This window comes from Mesoplodon bidens, assembly GCF_964165515.1.
Source record: "Mesoplodon bidens genome assembly, chromosome: 11".
Classification (NCBI taxonomy): Eukaryota; Metazoa; Chordata; class Mammalia; order Artiodactyla; family Ziphiidae; genus Mesoplodon; species Mesoplodon bidens.
Window position 1 is genome coordinate 96803540 of NC_138167.1, and position 14787 is coordinate 96818326.

Sequence of the window (14787 nt, forward strand, 5' to 3'; positions counted from 1 at the left end):
AGCTTTATTTAGTGTCCTGAGTTTTAGGTTGATCAGTCTGACATCGTAAGGGACAAACTGTCACTAAACTACTTCATTCAATCTTATTTCTCAGGATATCTGTTCAAGCTTTCACTCCACTTCTACCTGGGCCTGTCACTGGCGGTCTTAGCTCTGTCAGTGGGCTCTTGTTCACCTCTTACCTTTTGGAAGGCTTTCTTAGTTCCTTCTGCCTATTCAAATTCTACTCAGTTTTAAAGACTAGCTCACTTTTTTCAGCTCTTCCATGGACCCTCCCTGTCCATACCTTGTCTTTGCACCTAAAACATACGGTACCCTGGAATTTATACTTCAGATCTGGCTCTTTATGAAACTGCTTTTGTTAATTTTCATTACGAAATTTTGCTACTGTTATTGACCATTTCCCATATGTGAATCTTAATCTTCCATTCTATGCACTTTACAGTGGTAATTTCACAGATATTCAATATATGTTTTGAATAAATGAATGGGAATTTATATTCTATTTAATGAATATTTTTATTGGAAAGCAAAATCCCTCTGCCTTCATTATATTCATCAGCAATCATGAGTGAATAATAACATGTTTGTGTTAATGAGTACCTTTGAATTTTAGGGCTTTGTATCCTGGACAGGACCTTTGAATTTTAGGGCTGTGTATCCTGGACAGGAATTCATGCTAAGTATTTATGAAATATTATGAAGAAGAAACAAAAATGCCATAGCTATTTACTGTTTTTTTTTCTTTTGCTGTGTTACATTTGCAGTGTATTATAATATTTGAGAGGGAAAATATATATGTAGATTTTAATCAGTTGAATGTTGTCAAAGAAAATTGACCCAATGTTGAAATTCCAAAATAAGCAAGCCAAAGCTGAGGAAAAACTAATTTGTATCAGTTTGGTTTTGCTCTTTTTTTTTTGCATTTAAGTTGAGTTTATAACTACACTTGGAGGCTAAAGAGACTGTTTAAAGAAGATGGTATGGTGAAGTAGAAAGAGTGGTGAAGTAGGAAGCCCGGTGTTTGAATTTTAGCTCTGGCATTGGTTGTGTGAACTTGGACAGACTACTTAGACTTTCCTGGGCTCAGGTTTGTTTTTCCCCTCATTTTGTAAAACATTTAATATGCTACTTTTGAAGACGATTGTGAAGTTGTTTTGTGGGCACACAGTAGATTCTCAGTAAACAGTAGCTTTTATTATTATTGGTGTTTATAACTTAGGTAGAGAAGTTAAGGTAAGCTTTTAACAAGATGAATTTTGGAAACGAGGGAGCTGGGCTGGAAATCCAGGCCTCTGGGCGATGACAGCTGTGAAGGGGAGGGTAATGCAGTAGGTTAAGTTATGATAATGCAGGAACCATGTAAGGTCGTCAAAGGGCATTTTGAAAATGTCCAGGGTCTCTCCCTCCACTTAATTCTTTAGAGTCTAAATTTATTTTTTCCAGGAAATTCACAGTAAAAAAAAGGGCCAACTAAAGAATGTCGCTTGCTGTCTGGTTCTACAAGGATTGAGTCATTAGCTACTGGAGTTGCTGACCTTTAACATACCCTGAAAGGAGCTCAGGGTGGAGATCAGGAATGAGGCGCTCTGTGCTCTGGGAGAAACTGGCAGAAGAAGGCTTTCAGATCGTTAGATATTTTCAGGAGAAAATCTTATGAACCCAAATTCTTGCATCTTCCCGTACTTTAAAGCACTAAAATCATTAACTGAGATATCTTTTCCTCGTGGCTAGTAGCAACCTTCTACAGAGATGTGCATTTGCTTGCCAAACCTCTTTGCCAAGATCACATATGTACTAACCTTCCCCCTTATGTCCTCCTGAGAGTTCCTTGGAGCTATCTGAGAGGCTGTCTCTGGGGCTATAGTCCTCAGTTAAGTCCCCAATAAAACTGAAGCTCACAGTTCTCACGTTTTTATTTTAGCAGACAAATGATACCAAATTTTCATTTAGAATCTCAGTGAAGTGAGAATTTGTTTTCATCCATTTGTGCCTGAAAAGGCTTTTTAACTAGAAAGGCAATCAAATTACAGTCCTACACACTAGAAGGATATTTCCAGTTATTTGTTCTTTCCTATGATGTTTTTAGAAACCACATCATGAAGCCGACAATACTTACTATGCATAGCAATACAGTTATAATTGGTGATTGAAATTCTGACCAAACTCAGATGCAAGTAAACCACAGCTATGGCCAAAGACATGTCAAGAAATCAAATGCAACTCTACTTAGTTTAAAGGGAAACTATTATGTGGCACGTACCACAAAATGGACACATAGATACTAAGTACACTAAAATATATCATGGTCTTAATATAATATTATTGAATTGTTTTATATCTATTTTATTATAAATCTGACTAGCAACAAATATTCTAGATACAATAAACTTAGATTTTGTTCATATTCTTGGGCTTCTCCTTGGAATTGATTCTTTCCCATTTCCCTCTGGGTAAATTACCATGTTGCCAGCAGAGACTCAAATCAGAGCTTTAACTAAATCTTAACTTTAAATAAAAGTTAAATTAAGCTGAGCCACAAGCTCTCCGTGCATCATGGAAACAGGATAAAAAGGTTTATAGAGAGGAAAAAGATCCTGAATAAGCCTTTACCCCTTATCTCCCCCCAAAAAAATTAGTGAGAGAAAGTCATCATTTTCATGACCATCAACAAAAACAATTAGAATGATTTTGCTAAGCTTCTATACTGCCTCCCTTTGATATAAAAAGACTGAATAGACAAAAGGGTACTAAATAACTTTCATTGTTTGGTGCTAAGATACTTTATTGATGGCTTTTCAGAATACTTTAGACTTCATTTGTAAAGTAAGAACACAATTACTATAACATGGACTTTAAAATGGAAGTTTTGAAGCATCTCTCATGTATAATAAGCAACTCTGCCCCATTCATTAATTCGAAAATATTTTTTTACACCTACTGTGTGCTTGCCTCTGTGATTAAACTTGGTTTCACAGTTGGGAACAATAGATACGCTGCCTACAGTCCAGTGGGGAAGACAGACAATGAAGAAGTAAAAATAAATATACCTTCCTGGAATGCTGTGGGTCAAAATGAGTGTCTTTGTTGCATTTCTCTAATGGATAGTTTGTGAGTGACAAGGTAGATTCTTACTGGCTTCCATATTAAAGTTCCTGCACTTAACCTTTTATAAGGATTTCGTTCAGGGCACTAATTTGCTGTGCGGAGATTCTCGGAGGGCGTGAGCTACCATCTGACTGCTAAGTATACTTAGAAACAGCATCAGTTCTTTCATGATCCTTGGACAAAAGAGATGCCATAAGGAGTAATGACTTGAACGCATTCCAAAGGAATATCCAGTAACTTATCATAAGCTTAAAAAAACTTTGGATTTTTGATTGAATATGTATTCTCCAAATGCTTTTCTGTGAATTAAGTGTTTTTCTAATTAGACTTAAAAATGTGAAAATTTCTTGCAAAATTGATTTTCTATTAAGGCACTAAAGTAGTTTCTCTTCCCTTCTGCTTGGGTCCTAATTAAAGTATGTCCCCACTTGTTTTAATTCAGCAATCAGTTTTTTTTCCATTTGTACTAGATTACAGAATCTCATTTAAAAACCACTCTTTAACGAATTCTACACAAAGCAGAGGTGATGGACATTTTCTAATGGAGACAAAATAGTACTGGTCAAGTTATGAGACAGACTCCTTAAAAAAAAGGGATCCAGTTGCATTCTGGTGGTATTTTATGCTGTTCTTAGGGATTAAAAAGTAGTAGTGGAAGGCATAGGGATGAAAAATTAGGAACAAATGCTAAAATAAAAAGGGTCTAAATGCTTTGAAGATGTACTTGATGCTGGGGTACAGGACTGATACAGTTGCTGCAATAATCATAAATAAAATTCATTAAAAAAGAAAATGGAGTCATAGCTATTGATCATAATATTTGAAGTAATTAAGTGAAAATATTAAAAGAATCGACTACTCCAAATATCTGGAGGTTGGCTTCAGGTTTGACTTATGGATGACATAAATATTCTTGAATGATTAAAATGAAGAAAATCTTAAAAATTCACTAGGTAGCCTGAGGCTATACATGTTAGAAGCCTTTTGCCAATGGAAGAACTGTATATACTGATTATAAAGGATGATGTTTGAGGTCTTAACCTGAAAAGGGGGAAAATTAAGACAATGGTTTTATGCATAACCATCTCTCGAAACTCAAAGGACTTCTGTTTTAAAGAGACAAAAGAAAGAGAAAGGTTTAGCTGTCTTGCAAGGTCAGATTCCATCTTCACCTGTTAGCAGGTGGAAGGAGAGTGGGTCATCAGTCATGCAACATTAAAAAAAAAAAGGCAAGTGAACCTGAACTACTAGTAAGGGAGGGGACTTGGATTGCGTTAGTCATAAAAACGTCATCAAGTCAGGATGGAAACTTCAGCACAGAGGTTTTCTCCACGGGCTTGAATCTAACAATGGGAGTTGTGTGCTTGTTGAAGCTCTTCTGGCCTAATTTCTCTCTTCAACACCCCCCGTGTTTCAAACATGTGCTTAGTAACTTTTAGATAAGGCTGCTTTCCAGTTTCTCCCCAGTTGCTCGTCGCATATTTAATTGCTCACTAAGGTAACACATAATCCTTTAACTTACGTAATTGCTTCATCATCTTATGACTTTTATATTTTTTAACTTTCAACAACAAAGCCTACCCCATGCTATCAAAAGCCTGGGGTTGGATCCTAGTGGGCTGTATTTAACCCGTTTAAATCCAAGTCTCTCCTTGAACAGACTATTAATGACTAGCGGTTCAGTTTCTAGATTCCAAAGCTGTTTATTGAATTCCTTTTTCTCATTTTCTTTGGTATCTTTCACTCATTATGACATTAAAAAGAAGATTTAACACTTTAGAGGAAAGCAAAACAAAAATCTTAAACTATAAAGATTTCTATAAAATGGGAAAAGAATTTTGTTTGAAACCGTGAGAACTACAGTCAATCTAAGACTTCAGTTTATTCAAACAACTATAATTTTCTCTAGTTAATGAACAGTAGCATGAAAAGACAGCACGTATCAGTGAGAAGTAACTCTTTAGACATAAAAAGTAATTGGAATCTTATTTATCAGGAGAAAGTTTATACCTGGATCTAGTTATCCAGAGATACTTTGTAAGCTAGACATCTGTTTTATAAGGTTTCCTATATCATGATAAAAGGAAATATTCACTCAACTGAAAACCAAAAATTATTCCCAAGTAGATACCAAAGAGGAAAGCCTCCAGGGTTAAAAAGTACTGTTACAGAATTATTTCCCATTAAAAATCTCCAGAGCCATTCAGTAAGTACAGTGGTGGTGAGGCAAAGAGTAGAACGATACACATAGAGGAAAGAGAGTAGAACAAATAGGGAGATGAAAACACAAGAAAGAAAGGACACAAAAAAGGTTGGTCAAGACGAAAGAATGGGAGATCTCTTGCTTGTCGAATATGTCAAATAGCCGGCTCCATGCTAGGTACTGTAGACTCTGTCCTATTTAATCTGTGAAATAAGTACTAGATTAAAAAAAAATACTGAAGTTTAGAGAGCATAAGTGACTTGTCTAAGGTCTCTGAGCTAGTAAATGGATCTATAGGGATTGAAACCCAGGAGTGTTTGATCTTAAAGGCAAGACTTTAACGAGAAATCAGTCTAGCTGGCAATAAGCAAGGCAAAAACTGGAGTGAGGGAGGAAAATGAGGCAGCACTGAACTCCATGAAAACAAGAGCAGTGTCTACCCTTTTCACGTTTCTTTCTTTTTTTTTTTTTAAACACCTGGCACAGTTCTAGGAATATAGCAGTACATAATAAACGTTTGCATGGTGAATCATTTTGAATAAGTTGGATCACACAAAAAAATCTTTCATAGGGCGAGAAGATAAGGAGGAAGAAAGTTATAAAAGAGAGAAAACGAGCAAGTCAGGGGGTGAGAATAAAAACCTGATTCTTTTTAGGCCGTCTCCCTAAACTGGTAGATTCTAGCATCACACCTGTCAGCTTAGTGTCAAGTATCAAACTCTGCCCGTATTCAAAGAAATTTTTAAAGAAGAAAATGGCTTGATGGATTACATTTCCTAACACAGACATAAATATTTACCAACTTTTCAGAAGCCCAGGGGTGTAGTCTTGGAATCCCATACCACTTGAGGGTGACCAGTTGGAGGGGAGGGACATGAGCCATGCCCTCTGGACAGGTGGGCTTGTGAAGGACAGGTGGGTCCTATCTGTATACTCAACCAAGAAGCCAACCAATAATCAATTAACGAAAACCTATCAGTTAATAAATACTTGTTATGGTCCCACCCTACCCCCAGCCACAAGGAACTTACAAAGTCAAATATGTCAATAAAATATAAAAATTCAGTGAAACAGCTCACTACTTTGTTAAATGACTAGCAACATTATGATTAAAGGATTAAATGTTTTTCACACAGATGTTGCATTTTAATATAGATATTGGTCCACTCATAGGGAAGAACTACTTTAAAAAGTTGTAAAACTTAAAAACTCCATATTATCCTTGGGTGGTTCTATCCACAGGGGCGGTAAATCTATTTCAATATCCAAGAATCTAATTTTGACTAAACTTTTTCCTTCCAAAGAAAAAAGCAGAGCTTAACTCAAATAATTTTGACTCGTTTTTTTTTTTTACAACCAAGTAATAATTTTAGAGCACTAATAAAATTCAATTTCAGCACAGTAATAAATAAACCTGTTCTAAAACCTCACTTAATAATAATAATGGTCACAGAAAACCTTAGGTTGAAAGGATTCCCAGGTGATGTTCTTGGCTGAGTTTCTCTGAAGGCTTGGGTTACTTTCTGATTTCCCTGGTGGCCCCAAAGTGACCACACCTTACAGAATCCAAGGCATCTAGTGAGCCTAAATGACAAAGGCTGTTGGCAATCCCTTGGGTAATTATAAACCATGTTAGGAACAAAAAAATGGCTGGAAAAGGAGTTGCTTTAGGAATTCAAAGAAGCTAAGAGTTGTTTGCTTTTCTGGTATTGGCCTGTTGAGACACTGGCTCAGAAAAGCGCTAGTGTCAGGCTGGCATAGCATAATCAAATAGAATTGATTATTATGCAGTTTAAATGCACTAAGGATACTGAAATTCCCTTCTTTAAATCACAGAAAAATCCTGGGCTAACCTATTAAAACTGGGGCAAAACAATGTGAAGAATACTGTAAAAATGTGAGTCACTTAAAAAGTGGATTTAATATCTGCCTTTGTGAATTTTATTTGATGTTTTACCCATTGTGCTCTGATATCTTTAGGAGAAACAATGAACTGTCTGTAATATGCAGAAATAATCAAGGAAAAAGTGCCATTTCATTTCTATTTAATAGCTATATAATCTATGTAGAAAACATAAAATCTTTGTGGAAAAATACAAAGGATAAGATGACTTTTAACTGTCCTTTTAAAGAAGCAGATATGTGTGTGTGTGTGTGTGTGTGTGTGTATGTAATATTTTCTAAGCTTTTAGAAGTGGTGTGTCTGTCTGTCTGTCCCCCCAACCCCGGGGAATTATTTATAGACCTGCACAAATCTTTGTTTTCTTTCAAATAAGACCCAGAAGATCAGTATACTTTTTTACGAGGTTATGCAATCCCCTGACCCTATTTTGCCCACTGTCAGCAGCTGGAGGGCCACATCACTCACGTCACCCCAGCACCTCTCAATAGGTTAGTATGAGAGTAGCATCTGGCGAGTACAGCTTGTCACATTAGAAATGCTAATGTTTTTCTTACCTCTTCCTTCTCTGCACTTTGCAGATCACGCCACTCCTCAGTTACGTGACCGAAATCCACTGTATTCATGGGGACTTTAAATTCCCCAATGATGTCATGCTTGGAGAAACGATCAAAATCATAGACAGCCATCACCAGGGTTTTGCCTCCCAATTCCGAATACGGCACCTAAATAAAAAGATGAGGACAAAATATCTGGTCACAAAAAATGCTTAAAACATGTTACCTGTTTATAGTCTTTCATTTTAATATTTATGTTGGATAAACAGAACAGGGAGATACTTGTGCTTTTGGGTTTTTTTCCTTAAATTGAATCATTTAACTAACTGCTTGGGACTTAAATTACTGGGGGAAAATGAGGACTTACCATAGTGATTTATCACTTTATCCCAAAGTTCTAGAAGCTGTTAGTATTATTAATAATAGCTCATACTATTAGTCATGCTAGAAACACTTCAAGATTAATATAAGAATAAACCAAGCCAATTTCACTTGACTATATAAATAAGTTTTTCTTGTAGAATATTTTGTTGTTATTTTTATGATAAGTTATACTGTCAGGGTGCAACTTACTCGGGTAGATAAGTTGTTTCAAAAGTTCTACTCTCTCTTTCATTTAAAAAAAAATTGTATTGGAGTATAGTTGATTTACAATGTTGTGTTAGTTTCAGGTGTACAGCAAAGTGAATAAGTTATACATATACATATGTCCACTCTTTTTAAAAAATATATTTATTTTATTTTTGGCTGTGTTGGGTCCTCGTTGCTGTGCACGGGCTTTCTTTTAGCTGTGAGCAGGGGCTACTCTTCGTTGTGGTGTGTGGGCTTCTCATTGTGGTGGCCTCTCTTGTTGCGGAGCACGGGCTCTAGGTGCATGGGCTTCAGTAGTTGTGGCACGCGGGCTTAGTTGCTCCGCGGCATGTGGGATCTTCCCGGACCAGGACTTCAACCCATGTCTCCTGCATTGGCAGGCAGATTCTTAACCACTGCGCCACCAGGGAAGCCCCCAACTCTAGGCCATTACAGAGTATTGAGGAGAGTTCCCCCTCTTTCAGGCCATTTGGATGTCATAGCTTAATGGAGCAGTGATACATGAACAGGCATGCTAGGAGTCTGCAAGGACTTGAATGAAATTCACAAGGTGCCTCACCTATTCCTTAAAATAATTTACTGATTGACAAGAGCTGACTAGAAAATTGCTGTTTTGAATATCAGAGATGCATTATAAACTAGATCTTGAAGTTCATTCTTAGGTACGACACTCTTTAGGATGAGTAGTGGTAAAAGGCCAAGAACTGATGAATTCTCCAGCTGTTCAAATATAACTGGGACAGATGCTATGGGTTGGGATATTTATTAGTGACATTTTTAATATTCAGAGAAAGCACGGCAATCCAAGTAAGCTACACTTCAGTAACCGGGAAGAAATGCCTAATTAAGAAATTGTTTAGACTTGTATTGAAGGTTTGATCAATTTTCAGACACTTGTTATTATTTTATCAGTGTAAATAGTTGTGTTATGCTCCAGCAAACATTTCTCAATTAACTCTGTATATTAAGAAGGAAAGGAGAAGGAAGAATATTTGACTGCATATATACAAGAAATTTTGGTTTTTCCAAAGAGTTTTTATTTTATATCATTTGTCATCTATTTGGAATCAGATTAAAATACTATGATTAAAAACTAGGCACAACACATTTTCTACTTTAGAGTGAAAAAAATAAACCCTTCCAAAGAGCCAATTTTGAAAGGAAGAAATAAGGAATTTTAGAGTAGGGATGAACTCTTGAAAATTTCATCTTATTTCTGAAATCTCTTTAGATTTTTTGGTGATTGTACTGAAAGGGCATTAGTCAAAAACTTGAGCTTGAGGTCAGACAGGTCTGGGCCTGGGTTTCCCTTTTTCCAGCTGATGGCCCTGGGACAAGTAAATAAACCTCGGCTTTTTCATCCATCAAAAAGTGATGATAACAGTGTCTATTTCACAGGGGCTGGTTGAGGCCAAATGAATACATATAAAGCATTTAGTACAGTGCTGGTACACAGTAGGCACTTAATAAATATTTACTGTTTGAATGGTGAGTAGCTCTTTCAAATGGTAGTTTGTTGTGGAGAAAAGAAGGAGCATTTCATTTGGGGCATGTCAAGTTCATGTTCAGTGGATTTGAACTCAGTTTTAAAGTCAATCCTCTTTAAACTGTTTTGCTTCCATTCTTGTATCATACAGCCTATTGGCATTTAAGATGCATAATCTACAAGGCCTACAAGGAAAAATTAACTAGTTCTCTAGAAACGGTGGTATATTTCTCAAGTCTATCAAAATATATTGTACTTTGGATTGATTTATGATGTGATCAACACTCCTGAAGTAAAATGGAGCCTATTAAATTTTATAGGCAATTTCAAAATCTCAATGATTATAATTCTTGAAGTTATAGACATTACTAAAAATTATTAGCAATACACTTTTTAAAAAGAAATAACATATAGATAACTCAAAACAAAAACAAAGCCCCACAATATTTCAAATAATTTAAGAATGTGCTGACTAAATTGTGGCTAGAAACTACTGACCTAAATTGAGATTAATACATAGTCAAATAGAAGGATTGTAATTACCTTTTGCAATATTTTTTGTTTCGTTTTCACTGTATGTCCTGTGGTATATTGACCCTAATGATTAGTTCTTCATAAGCTGGTTTTTACTGCTACTCTACATTAACTATCTGGGTTTAGAAAAGTATAGATTTTAAACAGAGTTGCTGACCGTAGATGAGGGATTTTTTTTTTTTTGTCTTAAAAACTCAAATTTTAGAGTGAATAGAAAGATACTGCTCTTTTACAAAATTGGAAACAAGGTTCATGGGAATGACTCATGCCCTCAGTTTCATCCATTTATTTCATACCAGGATGTTTGCTAATGTCAGGTGTGTGCTTATCGCTAAGGCTGACTGGTAGACAGGTGATTCTGAATCTACCCCCTGGCATATTCACAGACATGTATTGTTTTAAGTAATGCATTTCAAAAAATTTCACGTGTTAAACATATCTACCAAAAGACTGTTTTTATGCATGACCTCAGGATGAGAACTACAGAGACTACTCGTATATGCAGAGATGCCTGAGACCTGCCAAGCACCTTTTCCTGCTGAGTTATTATGTGGCCAGAATTCCTCTTTGTTACTGCTTGTTAATTGAGGTGTCTCAACAAGATGAAGAACACCAGGGAAGCACCAAGAGTAAGGGAAAAATGCTAGAGATGGAAAAAAACAATAGGTTCATATTCTTTTTATTGGTGGGTTAAGCAGAATGTTTTAGAATACTTAAATTTCCCCTGTACACAAAAAATTTTGCAAAGAGAGTAATACCTCTTTGTACCATTTAAATAATGTTGCATAGCTTACTTTATTCTGTGGTCGTGATTTATTTTCAGAAACTTGGAAACCTGGAAAAAGTTTACAATTCTTTTGGCTTTATTTTAGAGAGGGGGAAACGTTCAGGTCCACAGACACACTTGAAGCTGAACTCACTTTTTAGATACGAATGACATCCTAATTCTATCCCAGTCCATATTCTTTTCTGAAATAGCTGAGCTGAATCCTATTTGGACCAAATTTTAGTGCAATAGAGAGTCCTCATTACATTGAAGATAAGAATCGTAAATATTCTGAATAGAATCACTTGTGAGTCTCTGAACAAGTGGGCAAGTGGTCTCTATATGTGTCAGGATGAGATCAGTCTGTTATCTAGAACAACAGAGGACAAGTTCATTAGTAAGTACAAAAAAAAATTACCTTGAAAGTAAATTGCTCGTTGAAGACAGGATTAAGGGTCTTTCGGTGGACTTTTGTCTCAAATTTCTTCTTTTTATCTGGCAGCAGAAACACCTTCACATAGGGATCAGATGTGCCCCCCATGTCTAAGGCGGGCAGCTCGGCAGCCTGGATGATTCCTACCAGCAGCTGAAATGAGAGGCAGGATACAGCAAACACTGGCATTGGTGGACATGTTGGAAAAGATTGATGTGTTCACACTGCTGCATATTGTGATTTTTCCCTTTTGTTCTTTGCTTTTAATAAACTTTTATTCTCTTCTGAATCTGAACACAGAAGGCAAATGAAGTGAGCTACATAGACTTCAGAAACCCAATTATGACAGATGCAGGCTCTAGGAAGCCTGGTTTTAAACAGAAAAGAGGCTTTTAAAAGGTTGCTGATTACAGTTAAATATGGAATTCATATTTGCAAAAGGGTTGCAATCAAATAACTTTCCAGTTACTAAAAGCCCTTGTGCATTATTTTTCTTTCCAGGGCATGATTTGTAAGTGGAAAGAAATTGTTAAACAATCACAAGCTTGTAATTATAAAGGAGGAAATTCTTATTTTGAACCAAAGCCCCAGAGCAGCTAAATAGAAATTTTCTTAGAATTTGGTAGCTTTTTGAGATAAAAATAAGATTTTCAAGTTTCTATCATATTTGACCTTTACTTGTGTGCTGGCTCCTTCTTGTTTTAATTTAGAGTAAAATGATTATTGTATATTAAATTCTGTGTTAAATATAGGACTTGGGGTCAAAGAAATATAATTTTAGCTTCATATAAAGGAAGGGGAGATTACAGTTATTGTTTTTAATGCTAAGTGACTAAGTTTCTGATATTTTTCAAATACAGCAGAAATCTCTGCAATTCTTCATGTCTGGTTTTCTCAGTGATATATTCCTATCTCTTATTATGAATGCGGGTATTGGCTGGCACTGATAATGTTTTTGCAAAGGAAACAGAAGGTGTGAGCAGACTCTTCTGATGCCCTGCCATCAGACATGCTGTGTCAACAGACTGGTTTAGATCCATACGGGAAACAAAAGTAGACTCCCTTATTGTTATTCAAGGTATATACTCTTCAGAAAATGTAGTCACATCATAGCTGTTCACATCAGGGTCTGAAATTTTGGGTCTACCTTTTTCACCAATAGAGTGGAAAAGCAAGTCACCTCCTTGAAAAAAGTCACATCCACTTTCTACAAAATGGATCCACCATGTGCATAAGTGCACTTTGGCTAGTTGGCTCAATTTTTAACCTAGACCAATACCCTTAAAGATTGTTGTTTCCATGTTAATGCTTCAGTATCCTTGTGACTTCATCATACAATAGTAGCAATAAGAATGCTGGATTGTAGGTATACAAAACGTAGACAGTTGGTCAAAGAATGGTTAAAATAGACATCAGCTTATAAAGACATGATTAGTAAAGCAAACAGTTTGTCTCTTGGTTTGCCAAGTTGGTATTTGGAATTTGCCTTTGGATAGCAGTGTGAATAAGCAAGATTATATTCTCTCCTCACTTTTTGTAATACTTTTTCTTTGGGGCAGGGAAAGCACTAGTGATATAGCCTAAACTCTTTCAAACTTGATCATCTGTACTTTAAAGATTTGGGGGTATCTTGTTGATAGAGGTGGAATTACTTCTCCCAACCCTCCTCTGACTTCTGCTTGAGAGATAAATATCACATTTCTCTCCACCATGAAAGGTTCTTAGAGGACTTTTAAGATTGTCTTTTAGTTTTGGTAAGCAGGTGTGTATATTTGGTTACAGCCTTATCTACGAAATTCCTCAGACTTTATCTTCCATGACTCATAGGAATCATTTTATAAGTCAGATTAGCAGAGAACATTTGGAAAAATAAATGCATACTATTAAAACAACTTATCAGGTAGAATACCCTAGATCCTCTGAATGAAATACCTTCTGAAATGGGTTTGCTAGAGAAGGAAGAGTAAATGCATTCGAATTATGTTTGAGTAAAAAAAAATTCAGTGCTGCATTCTTAAAAATACTACCTTATAAAATGTTACTTAGAGTACTCAAAGCCAACGTAGAAGTTTCAAAATCATGACTAACCAAGATGAGATCCACTAGATTTCTACTGGAAAATATGAAGGTAGAATAAATTAGTAGAAAATTGTTGGCTACATATATAAAGACAGGTTATATTTCTGGAAAAGATGTTTTGTGTTAAGATAATGTAAGTTGACCTTGACCTTCTCTAGAATACATAAATAATAGTCAGTTTTGCTTTCAACCAATCCCTAATGATCAAATTTTGGGAGAAGCGATAAAAATGACCTCAAATGCCCTATTTAATTAACTAGAAATGGTATACCTATAATTCTGTATAAATCCATACCTATTAGCTTGTATCTATAACCAACATGCAGTTTTCTGGAGTGTATTATAGAATAATGAGCCAGGGCTGTAATGAAGCTAACTAAATACAATTATTTATTATATGGTGGTGCGTATCAATATGTTCTTTTTGAGGAACCCTCTGGACACTTCAAAAAGTGAAGACATTATTTGAACAGTCAATTCCTAAATAAAGTCCAGAATTTCTGCCATTGTTCAGAGCTCACTGTATTACTGACTTTGGACATAAGTCACCAAAGCTGAGTATTGGTGTTTGATTTATTTATTGTTTATTCCTCATCAAACTAGACATAATTAACACATGCTGCATTAGGTAGTAACTGTATTTACATCTATCAAGTTTTCCCCACCCCGAAAGGTCAGTGAACTGATCAAACTGCAGAGACTTAAAGCTCTCCTAGTTGGAACAGAACTGTGTCTTATAGATATTTAAGAGCCTGATCTCTAACTCAGCTAGTTCTTATCTAGCTTTTAAATTTCTTGAACAGTTCAGAAGGTAAAGAGACAGCTTCATCAAAGTCATGGATCCTAGAAGGTCTTTTTAGGTAGAGATTTTTTTTTAACATTTATCTTTGAGCTACCATTATAACAGGCAGTTAATAAAAGCCAGCTAGTATTATCATTCATCTAGGTGACACTTCACGGCTTTTAAAGCAGGAAGGACTGTTTTTTTTTTTTTTTTTTTTTTTCTTTTTGGCGGTATGCGGGCCTCTCACTGTTGTGGCCTCTCCCGTTGCGGAGCACAGGCTCCGGATATGCAGGCCCAGCGGCCATGGCTCACGGGCCCAGCCGCTCCGCGGCATATGGGATCCTCC

General features: G+C 36.0%; 1 protein-coding gene across 1 annotated transcript in view; it reads right to left on the reverse strand.

Moving 5' to 3' along the window:
- SYT1 (synaptotagmin 1) overlaps positions 1 to 14787 on the reverse strand; it is a 369815-nt gene that overhangs the window by 125783 nt on the left and 229245 nt on the right. The window contains exons 5-6 of the mRNA XM_081249771.1: positions 11564 to 11731; positions 7769 to 7936 (exon numbers count right to left, since the gene is read on the reverse strand). Coding sequence (XP_081105897.1) covers positions 7769 to 7936; positions 11564 to 11731 — 336 coding nt within the window. The remainder of the gene's footprint in view (positions 1 to 7768; positions 7937 to 11563; positions 11732 to 14787) is intronic.